Source organism: Astatotilapia calliptera, chromosome 20, assembly GCF_964374335.1.
Source record: "Astatotilapia calliptera chromosome 20, fAstCal68.1, whole genome shotgun sequence".
NCBI lineage: Eukaryota > Metazoa > Chordata > Actinopteri > Cichliformes > Cichlidae > Astatotilapia > Astatotilapia calliptera.
Genome location: NC_137441.1, coordinates 29,746,966 through 29,761,172, shown reverse-complemented (window position 1 = coordinate 29,761,172; position 14,207 = coordinate 29,746,966). Strand labels below are relative to the sequence as shown.

The 14,207-nt window shown below is 42.0% G+C and overlaps 1 protein-coding gene across 2 annotated transcripts in view; it reads left to right on the top strand.

Moving 5' to 3' along the window:
- The window catches only part of sema3bl (sema domain, immunoglobulin domain (Ig), short basic domain, secreted, (semaphorin) 3bl), a 59,823-nt gene extending 48,230 nt beyond the window's left edge, over nucleotides 1-11,593 (top strand). Inside the window, exons 11-16 of one of the 2 annotated variants that reach the window (XM_026153636.2) lie at nucleotides 2,834-3,065; nucleotides 3,200-3,291; nucleotides 6,994-7,035; nucleotides 7,148-7,373; nucleotides 9,588-9,715; nucleotides 11,075-11,593. In XM_026153636.2, coding sequence (XP_026009421.2) covers nucleotides 2,834-3,065; nucleotides 3,200-3,291; nucleotides 6,994-7,035; nucleotides 7,148-7,373; nucleotides 9,588-9,715; nucleotides 11,075-11,587 — 1,233 coding nt within the window. In that variant the 3' untranslated portion in view covers nucleotides 11,588-11,593. Of the gene's footprint in view, nucleotides 1-2,833; nucleotides 3,066-3,199; nucleotides 3,292-6,993; nucleotides 7,036-7,147; nucleotides 7,374-9,584; nucleotides 9,716-11,074 lie in introns of both variants that reach the window. The other variant, XM_026153635.2, reaches the window with a different exon arrangement.
- The last annotated feature ends 2,614 nt before the right edge of the window (nucleotides 11,594-14,207 follow it).

Here is a 14,207-nt window from a genome sequence, read left to right as displayed (position 1 = left end):
CTACATTGTTCTTTTTCACTTGCACCGACAGAACATTAAAGTCCTTTTTATTTCCATGGATTTTTCATTGAAACAGATTTAAGCCTCGTCCTACCCATCATCGTCTCTTAAGTCACCTGTCAAAACATAAAAGAATGGAAAATGGAAGTTAATTTCAGATTTAGTTGATTTATCTGCTCAAGATATTTATCTTGGATTGAGATGTTCCTGTGTTTAAACTTCACCAGAATTGTTTCCAGCAGACCAAATGACGGGGGGATCTTTTTTATTACAGTTTTGCCAAAGCTGTAGAGGTAATCCTACCAAGGCACAGATATGGAATTTGATAGATTTATTAACCTTATGTTTTCTGAAATTTTTTTTTTTTTTTTTGCCATCTTTACTGAAATTTTCATCACGAAAGCCTCAGATTTGATCTTGAACTTTATCTTAATTCTTAATCTTTACAGAACAGTGAAGTCAGATGGGATGAACCATACTTTTTGGCATTAAAGTTATATTTGTAATGCTTTAAATCAGCCCATATCTGCCCACACCAACCTATCTAGTATGAAGTATTGTTTTTGTTTTTCTTTTACCTTCGAGGTCAAAAAGGGGTGAAAATGCAGGTGATTCATTAGGATTTAAACTTACAAAACATATGCTTGACACGTGAACATATACAGTAATAGTATAAATTAATAGGTGCCTGTCAAACATACATCATTTCCTTCTCATTATTTATTGTTGGGCTTTAAATGGAGACATAAGGCAGTTCAGCTGCAGCAGCAAAGTTTAGATAGGTCGAATATTAACTTGGGAACTTTTTCAGTTTAGGTTTTACTTGAAGTGCAAACAGATGAATGGAGACACATTAGTGAAGTTTCCTCTGCTGCACAAGCATTTAATGTTCAACGTGTAAGCTGAGCAGGTCGAAAACAGATGCATTTTAAGTACACTTATTTCTGTTCAGAAACCATGTTCAGGGTTACGTGTGAGGTCAATTTTACTGTATACAAATACCACCAGTTGATTTTGCTCCATATTTGAAATTGTGCTTGGAAGGTATGCTAGAACAATTTACAACAATGTCATGCATTCATATTTAAAACTGTATGATAAACATTTGAAGTTAGTGAGTTATTATTATTCTCTTTGAAGGGTTTAGCTTATACATTCCACATCTTCTGGAATAAATTATAACCAGTGTGATTTGGAAAGCATACTCAGAAAAATTATGCATCGATAGTTTGTGCATATTTGAGGGTAACCTCCCTGCACAGCTCAAATCCCCCCTCTGAAACTGGATCTATGCCATTCCAGAGCTATTGTGTGGATCAGTTACTGTTGTGATAAGCAGTAGTAATTAAATTCCCTCCATATGGAAGTGCAGTCTGGAAAGACAATTACACGCAATACAATATAACAATACCATACCTTCCATTATAATGTGATCAAATACGAAACTGGACTCTCATGAATCTGTTACGTTTAAGTTCATTAATCTCTATTTAATTTCTCTCCATTTCTCAACCTCAGTTTAAGATTTTTTGGCAAAACCGTTACTACTGCAACCTTTTTTGTTCTTTAAATGTCAAACTTGTCGTCAGCATAGAGAAGCCAAACTTCAAATAATCAGAGAATCTGATAGTCTATAGTCTTTATTCTGTGACGTAAAAAGCATTGAGGATACTGGTATCTCTACACATGTTTGTGTCATAATACCTCCAATTACCCTGAAACAAATGAAACTCAACTCAACCAGAAATAAAAACTCAACTGAATTGAGCAATCTGAACTGATGAAAAAACTGGTTGCAGCACTTGCACTTCAATAAAGTAACACTATTGAAACGAGCCAGTAAGTACTCTTTTGTTGTCTTTGGTGACCATTTGTATATTAAATCCAGACTGCAGTCTTGTGAACCTCTTTTCTTTATCTTGAAAGTAAAGACCTCTGTAAAGAAGAGGTCAAGCCGTACTTGCTTATTGTTGAAGTACTTGAACTTAATAAGAGCCACAGCAGGTTGCGTCATCCTTTAACTGTGACAGGAACGCCATCAAAGCTTAAGAGAAAACTAAACGAACTGACAGACTGAAGAAGGTAAATCAGCTTTGGAAGCACAGAAAAAGCCGTTGCTTTTCAGTGGTTTTGACCACCAGCAGAGATGGAGGGGTCAAGTATTTGATGACTGGCATTTTCTCACCCATAAATCTAATGTAAAAGAGTTGCAATGAAGATTAATGAAACTGTCAGTGTGTGTCACAAAACCTTAAGCTGCTTCATGGAGAGCTGCAGATCTAAATCAAATAAACAAACCCAGAGACCATATAGGTCATATAAATGCTTTCATTTGGACTGTTTTCAGCACTATTAATTTTTTACAGAATCTCCTAGCACATTCATTTTCTCACTGTTACACTGACACAAATGACTAGATTTTTTTCTTTGTTTTTTGGCAAAAAAAACTGCTACCACGCACATAAAGCTGCAACAGTGGTTCTGAACTTTCATCCAAAGTTTTCAGGCACAATAAAACTCTTAATGAGGGCTTTCTGAGAAGTTTTCTACACAATAATTAGCCCACAGTTGTTACCGAAAGCACACCCCCTGTATGCAAGAAAATGCTGGGAATTTAGAGTCAACGTGGAAAAGGCGAGAATTTAAATTTCTTCCTTCTGTCGTGATTCTGTTTGCCTGTCCATGTCTCCTTCCACTTTCTTCACTGCAAATGTGCCATCAGTTAGCCAAACAACAATTTTCTCTATGGACTGAATTTCAGCTATCGTCATTAGTTTTTCTCTCTTTTCCTTTGTTTCTCTATGTCTTTCTTATTTGCCTCATATCTCTCCAGTGCCCCAGTAAAATCATCAACCAACCTGGCAGGGAGTTTGGCAGCACAAAGGACTTCCCCGATTCAGTCCTGCAGTTTGCCCGCAGCCACCCGTTGATGTGGCGGCCGGTGTATCCAGCCCTTCGTCGCCCTGTGCTTGTAAAGGCCAACATTCCTTATAAGCTGAAACAAATAGTGGTGGATCGTGTTGAGGCGGAGGATGGGCAGTATGATGTTATGTTTATTGGCACAGGTAGGTGCATTTTTATTCCATAACTTTTAGGCATCCAGGTCCATTATAGCCATCCAAGCACAGTCACTGAATTATTGGAGCAGACAACACTATGTCTGTTCTGTAGCCCTTTAATTTTTCTGCTTCTCTTTCAGATATTGGCACAGTGTTGAAGGTCATTGCACTAAACAATGGAAACAGTCTAGAGACAGAGGAAGTCACACTAGAGGAGCTACAAGTCTTTAAAGTAAGGCTTATTCCATTGAGTCGGTTAAATATACACTCTGTGATAATGTACTGTAGGATTCATCCATATTCCAGAAACGTGTTATCATCAAGGTTCAAGGTTCAAGGGTTCAAGGTTCTTTATTATTTGTCACATGCATAGTTATACAAGTATAACACACAGTGAAATGTAGCCTGACACGCTCCTCGACATGTGCAAAAATTGGGGGGGGGGGGTGTAGAGGAAGAACATTATATATACATATATATATATATATATATATATATATATATATATATATATATATATATATATATATATATATATATATATATATATATATATATATATATATACACACACATAGTATATACACTGGGTGAATGTGCAGTAGTAGCAGCAAGCAGGTGAATTCTGTACATTAATATGAATAGATATCTGACTATTTTACAGGATAGACAATATAAACATATTTAAAATTAAAGGAATTGAAATGTACATTGTGCCTTGGTTTAGTGTCTGGAAGAGTCCTGACTCAGTCAATTATAGATGATGTGAGAGGGCGGGTGTGTGTGTTTAGGGCACGGATGGCTTGGGGATAGAAGCTCCTCTTGAGTCTCTCTGTCCTTGCCCGGAAGATGCGGAACCTTCTACCAGCTTGCAGAAGTTGGAACAGTTTGTTGCCAGGATGGGACGGGTCCTTCAGTATCTGCACTGCTCTAGTCCGGCATCTCCTGGTGTAGGTGTCCTGAAGCGGGGGGAGAGCAATCCTGCAGCAGCGTTCTGCTGTACGGATCACTCTCTGGAGAGCTTTTTGGTCCTTCACACAGCTGTTCCCGAACCACGATGTCATGTTCTGTGTGAGGATGCTCTCCACAGCGCCTGTATAGAAAATCCTGAGGATCTTTGGAGAGACCCTGAACTTCCTCAGTTGTCGTAGGTGATACAGGTGCTGCCTAGCCTTTTTGGTCTGGACCTGAATGTGGGCAGCCCATGTCAGGTCTGAGGAGATGTGGACACCAAGATACTTGAAGGACTGCACCCTCTCCACTGGAGCTCCATTGATGATAATGGGCTTGTAGTCTCTGTGCTGACCCCTTCTGAAGTCCACCACCAGCTCCTTGGTCTTGCTGACGTTCAGCTGGAGGTGGTTGTCCTGGCACCACGATGCCAGATTCTTCACTTCATCCATGTAGGCCGCCTCATCGTTGTTGGAGATGGCACCCAACACCACTGTGTCGTCAGCAAACTTCACAATGGTGTTGGAGCCATGGGTGGCCACACAGTCTGAAGTGTAGAGGGAGTAGAGCAGTGGCGAGAGGACACATCCCTGAGGTGCTCCTGTGTTGATGGTGATGCTGTTGGAGAAGCACCTGCCCACCCTCACCACCTGAGTTCTGCCAGTGAGGAAGTCCAACACCCATGCACACAGACGGCTGTTAAGTCCCAGATCCCTCAGCTTTGTGAACAGTCTGCAGGGCACTATTGTGTTAAACGCTGAACTGTAATCAACAAACAGCATTCGCACATAGTTACCCTGTTTCTTGTCCACGTGGCTGAGAGTGGTGTGTAGGACGTGGGCGATGGCATCCTCTGTGGATCTGTTGGATCTGTAGGCTAACTGCAGCGGATCTGTGGTGTCTGGGATGGAGGAGGAGATGATGTTCTTCAGCAGCCTCTCAAACACCTTCATTACTACCGAGGTCAGTGCAACTGGCCGGTAATCGTTCAGGGATGAGGGTTTGCTGTTCTTGGGCACAGGGACGATGGTGGATCTTTTGAAGCATGTGGGGACCACAGACTTCGCCAGGGACTCGTTGAAGATGTAAGTGAACACACCTGCTAGCTGGTCAGCACAGCAGCGCAGCAGACGGCCGGTGATGCCGTCTGGCCCTGCCGCTTTCCTTGTGTTCACTCTCCTCAGTGCCGCTCGGACGTCATGCTCCGCGATGCTGGTCACCGGTCTCTCGCTGATGACGTCACTGTCCTCGGTAGTCAGGCGGTAGATAGCATTAGCCGCCTGGCTAACCTCGAAACGGGCGTAGAACCGATTCAGCTCGTTGGTGAATGCAGAATCGGCGTTGATCGGCGCAGTGTCCCTGGCTTTGTAGTCCGTAATGGTGCGTAGTCCGTGCCACATACTCCGTGTGTCGCCCTGGTGGAAGCGGGACTCCACACGTTCCCGGTACCTGCGTTTGGCATCTCTCACCGCGCGCCGCACGCCGTATGAGGCCGCTTTGTAGGCGCTCATATCGCCAGTGGCGAGACCCGCGTTGTAGGAGGCGGTCCTGGCGTTTATTGCAGTGCGGATCGATCTGTCCATCCACGGTTTCTGGTTTGGGAATGTGGTGACTCTCGCAGTGGGGATAATCTCCTCCGCTAGCATATTGACGAAGCATACTGCTACTTCCGTAAACTCGTTGATGTCGACTGCGCATGCTCTGAACATGTCCCAGTCTACGTCGTTGAGTGCGTCCTGTAGCGTAGCTTCTGATTGGGCAGTCCACCGTTTTACTTCATTCGTGGTCACGTCTTCCCTCCGTATGCTTTGTTTATACTGGGGAATGAGGAAGATGGCGTTGTGGTCAGACTTCCCAAAAGCCGGGTGTGAGACAGCTTTGTAGCCCTGCTTGTATGGCGTGTAGCAGTGATCCAAACTCCGATCCCCTCTCGTTGGACACGAGACATGCTGGTAAAAGTTTGGCATGACTTGTCTGAGGTTCGCTTTGTTAAAGTCTCCTGCTACAATGAGGGCTGCGCCCGGGTCCTTGTTTTGAAGCGAGCTCAGCACATCATGTAATTCGGACAAAGCCATACCTGTGTCCGCTTGGGGTGGGATGTAGACCGCCGTGGCGATGACTGAGGTGAACTCACGGGGCAGATAGAAAGGGCGGCACTTAATGCTCAGGAACTCCAGATGTGGCGAGCAGCCGCTGGAGAGAGTAGAAATGCTCCTGGCATCACACCACTTTCTGTTTACCATGAAACATACTCCTCCACCTTTGGTTTTGTTCGACTCTGCCGTTCTGTCCGCGCGGAGCACAAAGAATGAATCCGACGGAGTTACGGCCTGGTTCGGCACGGTGGGGGTCAGCCATGTCTCCGTGAAGCACAGAATGTTGCAGTCCCTCATGTCACGTTGGAAGGTGACCCTTGCTCTTAGGTCATCGAGCTTGTTCTCCATGGATTGTACATTGGCCAGTAGGATACTGGGCAGTGGTGCGCGATGCGCCTGCTGTCTCAGTCTGTTCCTAATACCAGCGTGTTTTCCCCGGCGCTTCTTTGTTCTGCGCCTCGGATGAGCGGCCCGTCCTTTGTTGTTCTCCGCGCCGCGTAGAATCTCTGGCGGCCAGGAAGGGTCAGGTTTAAAAGTGTCCAAGATTAGATGTGCAACCTTGGCACCGATGTTTACAAGTGATCCGCTGTCGTATACTATAAGACTAGAGGATTTTGGGATGTAAACCAGAGCAAAAAATAAGTAAAAAACAAGAAAAGTGGATAGTCGGAGCGGAGCGGTCAGGAAGGCGTCTGGACGTGGCCGCGCCATCTTGTCAGCATCTCGTTTACTTTATCTTTTAAGATTTATTTGCAGATGATAGTATGCAAGAATTGTGCAAAAAGCTGGTTCATAAATTGTAAAATCTATGATTCTGCTCTTCTATTTCAACCCTTCTTTAAGCCTCTAAGTGCAACAACAGAAGTTAATTATTTTCAACATTGCAGGTGCCAACTCCAATTACGTCACTGGATATATCTGTGAAAAGGGTGAGTTAATCCAACTGTAGCTGCTACTTTCAGTGCCTGCTTCTGTCAGTTGACATGCAGTGTTGTCTACATGATGCCTTACTTCCTTTTTTCTCCTCATAATTTCAAACAGCAAGCCTTGTATGCAAGCTCTCCACTAGGTGTGGCGCAGGTGAAGCTCCATCGCTGTGAAACTTACGGGAAAGCCTGTGCTGAATGCTGTCTTGCCAGAGACCCTTACTGTGCATGGGATGGATCGTCCTGTACGCGATTCATTCCCAACAGCAAACGACGCTACCGCAGACAGGACATCAGACATGGAAACCCTGCACTGCAGTGTGTGGATCAGAATCTCAGTGGTAAGCTTGGCTGTAACTCTGCCCCTTTCTTTGTTTCTTCTTTGTTGATTATGTGGGACTGGCCACAGTGACTTCTTGAAGTAACCACTGTAAGGCTTTTCTCTGAAAGTCAAACAATTGAATCATCTGTCACATACCCCTTCATTGACTGGGCTTCACTGAATCAAGTAGTCTTTGTTTTTGTCATCTAGTGTGCATTACAATCACTGGATAAACAAAAGCTTACTAAATTGATATTTTCATATTCTAGTAGGGCTAGCTGTCATGATTAAAAAAGGAACCCACATGACATCATGGACTAGTGGTTAACCAATCCATCATGGGAGAGCTGAAACCTGAGACGGAGTGGTTTTTAAACTATGTTAGCTACAACCGCGTCTTAACGAAGTGTAAGGTATGGCAATATTTCAGACTTTTGTAGGACAACCCAGAAAAACATTGAAGTTGCTGATCATTCCACATCAAAGTGGCAATCAGCTGAAAAATGCATGACCTCTTTTCACTGATTTTAAGAGATTTAGGAGTAGACAGGAAGGACACCAGTGAGATGTCAGTCTCCTGTATACTGCACATCTCTTTAGAAATCAAAGGCCGGCTTCTTTTAGTTTGAAAGAATAAATGAACGTGGCTGTGCCTGTCTGGGTCAGATTATGTTTGTGAGACTTCTTCCACAGGATGACAACCATAGCGATTACAGTAGGAGATCATTAAAACAGTGATTGAAGACCGCAGCTCAACCAAAATGATTCTTGGTTCAATGAATTTGATCTCATTGCCTTTGAAATGGTTGCTTTACCATGTCAGTGACCAGTCAGTTGCCATCTTCAAAGGAACTTTGGTGTAGCAATAAAATGAAAAGCTATCAGAGTCAGTCATCAAGCTGTTTGCATTAGTTGAAATGGTTAAATTGTCAGTTACATGTACTCTGATTAAATCTTGTTACCCTGCATAGAAATCAACATTAACTAGTCACATGCAGAGTCCAACCAGGAGCTGACAGATGTGAAACAAACATTTTATCTGTTTTCAAATGGAAAATTGGAAACTTTGCTTTTAACTTTATAAGAATATAACCAGATAACAACTAGCTGAATCGAGTCGCCTACTGCAAAACAAATGAGTGGAGTCAGGTGAGTCAGTCTGCATCCCAGTGCAGACAGACTCACACTGGTTGCAACTTGCTGGCAATCTGTCTGTGTTTATAAATTGGACTGCAGTTATTTAAGAGTCCAGCCAGTCTAAGCTGGACTGTGATTGTTTGAAGACAGGTCCCACCAGGTAACCTGTACAATCAGCTTGTAAATTAAAGTGGTCATCTCAACTATTTGCAGTTGGTCTCTGACTACAAAAAATACTATACTATCTCAGGGTAAGCTGTCCTATTTTTACTCATGTGACTGAGACATATTTGCCAAGTATATGAGACAAAGGTTTTACAATATGTTAGTGCATGCAGAAAACAACCTAGGATTCATTTAAAACTAGTTCTCATAGTGTAAGCTTTGGGATTTGTGAAGTAGAAATATCAGCTAACATACTGAGTTCTTGGCAGAAAATGGCTGAGTTGATACTGGAGATCAGGGTGAGAAAATGTGAAGACAGACAAGATAAAGGAATTACATCATTGAGAATTGGGATAGAAAGAGTGTGTTTTCTTACCTAAGGGCACACAATGTAAGGGAGTGCACAGATGAAAGATGCCTCCCTAACACCCACCTGGTGAACCAAAGTTTCTTTGTGCCCAAGTGTGAGGTTGTTTACATAAGTATTCAAGGGGCAGACGTCTTCAGATTCCATCTCTTCATTGTTTATGTGTAGTCACATGACAAACTCTTGACTAAGTCAGTCAGAGTTTTATTTTATTCACTATATTGTCTGTGACTACACACCTAATATTCAGGTCTTTATATTTATTTTTATATTCATTCTGTTAATGCTGTACAGTAGAAGGTGTCCTTGTGGAGAATGTAACCCGGATATAGGTAGTGGTACTTCCCTTCAAAGGTCTGGGCTCACATTGTCAGATAATGGTGAAGAGCTCAGTCATTCAGGAGGGAATGAATGTAGAGTCACTGTCCCCTGCCACAAAAGAAACCAGCTGAGATGATTAGACCCAGGACAGACTGAAGATGTTGGATGGATGGACGGATGGATGGTTGGATAGATTTCATTCTTTAATAAACTATTTGTCACTCTCTGTTTTAAAAAAAGAAGACCTTGATGTAACAGAAGACAGAGTGGTCTTTGGTACTGAGAACAACAGCACCTTCCTAGAGTGTGTTCCTCGCTCCCCACAAGCAACTGTCACCTGGCTGGTCCAACGTGATGACCACAAGGAAGAGGTAAGATTCCCAGTGAACAACATTCAGGTTAGAATCAACACAATAAAAGGCCTGTCGATGTCACTGCATCCAAAATAGGATGAAGGTGGGAAGGTTTTGGCAAACAGTCAAGGGGTGGTATAAAACTTCTGGCAAAGAATGTTCTGAGTAATTGCCTTTAAAAGTTAGACTTGAGTGTGAGTTTGGCACGTGGTTGATACAGTTGACAACCATTTGACATGTGGTTGAAATTAAGCAGCTGCATTTCAAAGCAAAATGCCCAATCATTCTCTCTCTCTTCCATAAACTGTGAATTCTCTGCAAAACTTGACCATATGCCACTGAAAGTGTCACTCACTGTCTGCTGGTCACTGAGACTTAAATACAGTCTTTTTTTCTTTTCTTTTTAAGTCAGAAAATTATGTTGCTCTGTATGCCCAAACCCACAGTAATCATTCAACTGTTTGAGGTCATGCTCCTCCAAGCTAAACTGAGTGTCGTGGTCAGCCATGCAAGTATTAAAGCATTACCACCCTTCTCCATTTCCCTGCAAATAAACATCTGGCTGCCACTCTATCTGACAAGGCTGCCATGTTTTTGTTGGCATCAAAGGATGGTTGAAAGATAGGATCTGACGGGGGAGTTGGGAGGTAGATGGAGGAAAATATAGAAATGAATAGGGTTGGCAGAGAGACTTTGGGTGGCAGTATGGAAAGATTAGAGAATGTGAGGAAAGAAAACGGAAGAAAAATAAAAAATAAAAACAGTGACTGATCCCATGATATATTTTTGATGTTGCAAACCAAGTTGAGAAAACAATACAAACAGTTCTCCCTTTCTCTTTTCTCATAATGTGAAGTGAAGACTGAAAGCTTTCTTGTCCCGATTTCTTTGTACTGTGTTTACACATTGTTGGGCAGTCTTCAGTGTTTAGTTCTTTAAAGAACAATGCCTCTGTGGTATTTGCGCTGAGAAACATGTGCTATTTAAGGTCAAATCCTGGTCAGAACTCCTTTAGGGACAGAAATCCTAAAACTTTAAACAGAAATCAAGAATTAACCAACCAACCAACAAATCTCTCTATATATAGCAATAAATTAAAAAGATAAATGTTAGGTTAAGGGTCTGATTGCAGTTATATATAAAGTGCCAGTTAACTTTTTCATGCTTTTTTGATTAGCACATGTAGCTCTTTGCATTAGTCAGTGGAGATTTAACCAAATCTGTGAAAAGTTATTTCCATCACGTTGCATCATTATGACTTGACAAATTGAAGCAAACTTCAAGTGAAAAGCAGTGATGGTTGAATTGACTTAGTGAGGTCATTAATATGTTGTTGTATCAAATATCAGACACATATTTTCTATCTGCCACACTTAGGTGAAGCTAGATGATCGTGTGATGTCCACGGATCAGGGTCTCCTGTTTCGTAACCTTTTCCACCAAGATGAAGGCGTCTACATCTGCCGCTCTCGAGAGCACAGCTTCACGCAGACTTTGGCCCGCATCACCCTCGAAGTCCTCCAAGGGGAGACCGTGGATGAGCTCATGTCGCGTGGACACACAGGAAACTCTGACTCAATCAAAGACCGGTCTACAGGGACTTTCAGAGCCTGGATGCCTTGCAGCGCGTACAGCAGGGGCGGTTCATCAAGCCAAATCGGCCAGTCGCGCATATGGTTCAAGGATATCATGCAGCTCATCGGGCCGTCGAATCTGCTGCACGTGGAGGAGTACTGCGAGAGGATGTGGTGCAATGACAAGCTGAGGAGGAAACACAAAAGCATGATAGAGAAGTACCGCCAAGCACAGGAGAGCGCCAGGAAGGCTCGTAGCAAGAGCTCTGGTGAACGCAACAGGACGCCGCGGGATCTAAGGGCGTGGGAGGAGTGACAAAAAGAAGGCGAGGAGTGGAATATGAGAGCAAAAATGAAAGTGGGAAAAAAGACAAATGTTAGTTCAGGACAAGATAAATAGACAGGCATAAAGACCAGCCTAATAGTTTTTTGTAAAACCATGGTAGATCAAAGCAGCGTGTCTCTTTTGCTCATTTTAACAAAATGAATTTTAGTGTGTAAAGAAAATTAGTGTATAAAGAATCTGAAAAAATGACAGTCATGTTGGATGGAAGCACAACTTGAGCTGAAAAACTGCATGTGAAAGTGTATGGGAAGTTTGGGGTATTATGAGGTTAGTGCATAACTCGTGTGTTTCTGGCTGTCACCCGAAAATAGACCGAAGTGTTCACCTGTCTGGAGGGATGGCACAAAAAGAGACTCCAACTGAACTAAACAGGTTGTTGCTAATCCTGATGTTGACTGTAGTTTAAAAAAAGAGATCAGAGACAATTTTTCAACTACACTCTGAGGATGCTTTTTAAAATCCCAGTCACTGAGGAGTTGTCTGCCTTCCCCACCTTTGTTCTTTCGTATTTCTAGTGTCACTGAAATGGCAGGAAATGTTTTGATTTAATCAACTTCTGTCTTCACTGAGAAAACCTGCAAAACTTCTCATTCTCTGATTTAAGTGACATACACGTACCTGCAGGGTGATTTTAGTTACAGCTGGTTTCCTGCTTTTCAGCCTCATTGACTCTTCAATGGTGGTTTGTGATTACTTGTATGTAATTGTTAATTTTCTTTTGCAAAGAGCACACACACACTCATGTCTGGTTTGCTATCCTCGTGGGGACATCCCATTGACATAATGCTTTCCCTAGCCCCTTACCCTAACCCTAACCATCAAAAAGGAATGCCTAACCCTGATCCTTACCCTAAACCTAACCATAACCTAATTGTAACCCTGACACTAAAACCACATTTTGAGTGTGAAAATTGCTTTCAACCCCAAGGGGACCTGGATTTTGGTCCCCACGGTGCAGAAAGTCCCCACCAGTATAATAAATATCAGATTTTGGTCCCCACCAGGATACACACACACACACACACACACACACACACACACACACACACACTTTTTTTTTTTTGCAAGAATTTCATACGATGCAGTTCACTGGATTCATTTCCTTCTTGTTTTACATTTAATGACCTGTGTCTCTTACCTTGCTTGTTATTACATATTCATGTGTGACTTCAGCTCATAAATGACTTTGCAGTATATTTGCAGAAGGAAAGTGCAACTTGTAAACATGTTTAGGCAATTGCTGTATCTGATCTTGGTCTGTCTGGCTCCATTTGTGCCAAGTCTTACATTAATGGAAGTCTCACTCAAACGGCTAAATGCATAAGCTCAAACCAGAAGCTACCATAAGACGACTGTTGATGGTTCAGCAGATTAAAGGCACATGGCTTTATGTTTATTCCACTGGGTTGAACTTTCCATTAAACAAAATGGTGGTTTATTTTTCATGATTTTGGTTACATGCCATAACACCTCTTAGAAAGAACCTGCATGATACTTGTCTCTGATATTTAGCTCTGTGAACTTTATACGTCTCTGTGCACTAAGTGCTCTCACTAAAGCTCCTTTTTAGTCCTTTCCATCAAGCTAAAGTCACTGGCACATGTCAGCATCGTGTCTGAATGAGGACCCTGATTTATTTTGCCATACAAATAACAATTATTTTAATAACCTCTTAATTTATGCATTTATTGTGTCTGTACAAAATGACTCAGCATTATGCTTTCAATTTGTCTGTGTGACAATCTCATAAACATCTTTAAATAGCTTCTTTTTTTCTTTTCAAGTGCTGGTTAAAAGGAGCTATTCAAGTCAAAATTACGTAACTTGACCTCTCTGTGGGGGATCCTGCCTCACACTTAAGCTAATTTTCCCACAGTTTCTCTGTGTGCTGAAGCTCTCCGCTGATAATGGAGGGAACGATAGAAAGGGGTCAAGTGTATTGGCTGGCTCCTCTAGTTTTCTGCAGTGTAAACACTAGTTTTAAGAGTAGCTTTGTCGTTAAAATATGACTTATGAATGCTGAGAAAAAATTCTTTTCTAAAATCGAGGGTGGAAAAGAGAAAATATGGTTGACATCATGGAACAGAGCACATATCTCAAGACAGAAGGGATTGACACTGAACAAACATAGTCTGGAAATAAGTGAATTTCACACTCACGTTTATCCTCCCTGTGTTGGTGTAGCAGTAATGACGAGATCTCAATCTCCATCTGCCCCAGGTCCTCCTAAGGCTTCGCTTTGCTTTTGGTTTCTAACCATTGAGTGTTGTCTGAAAAACTACAAATACCGAATAAGGTGAAATATAAGCATTATATATTTGGGTAAAAAACATAATTTCTGTTAGGATTATCAAAGTATTGCGATTCTGATTCTGATAAAATATTCATGAACAAAATGTAAAAATCCCTCATAACAAGACAAAATCTGTTTGTTGAACTTGGGTGAGACATGAGTGTTGGGATAACTTCTCTGTTAACACCAGCCTCATATTTATTCAGACTATTATCTAGAGACACCAGTTATATTCCTCAAGGCCAGTGATCTCTTCAACATAAACACTGTTTTTGGACTGGTAAAGAACTGTATAAA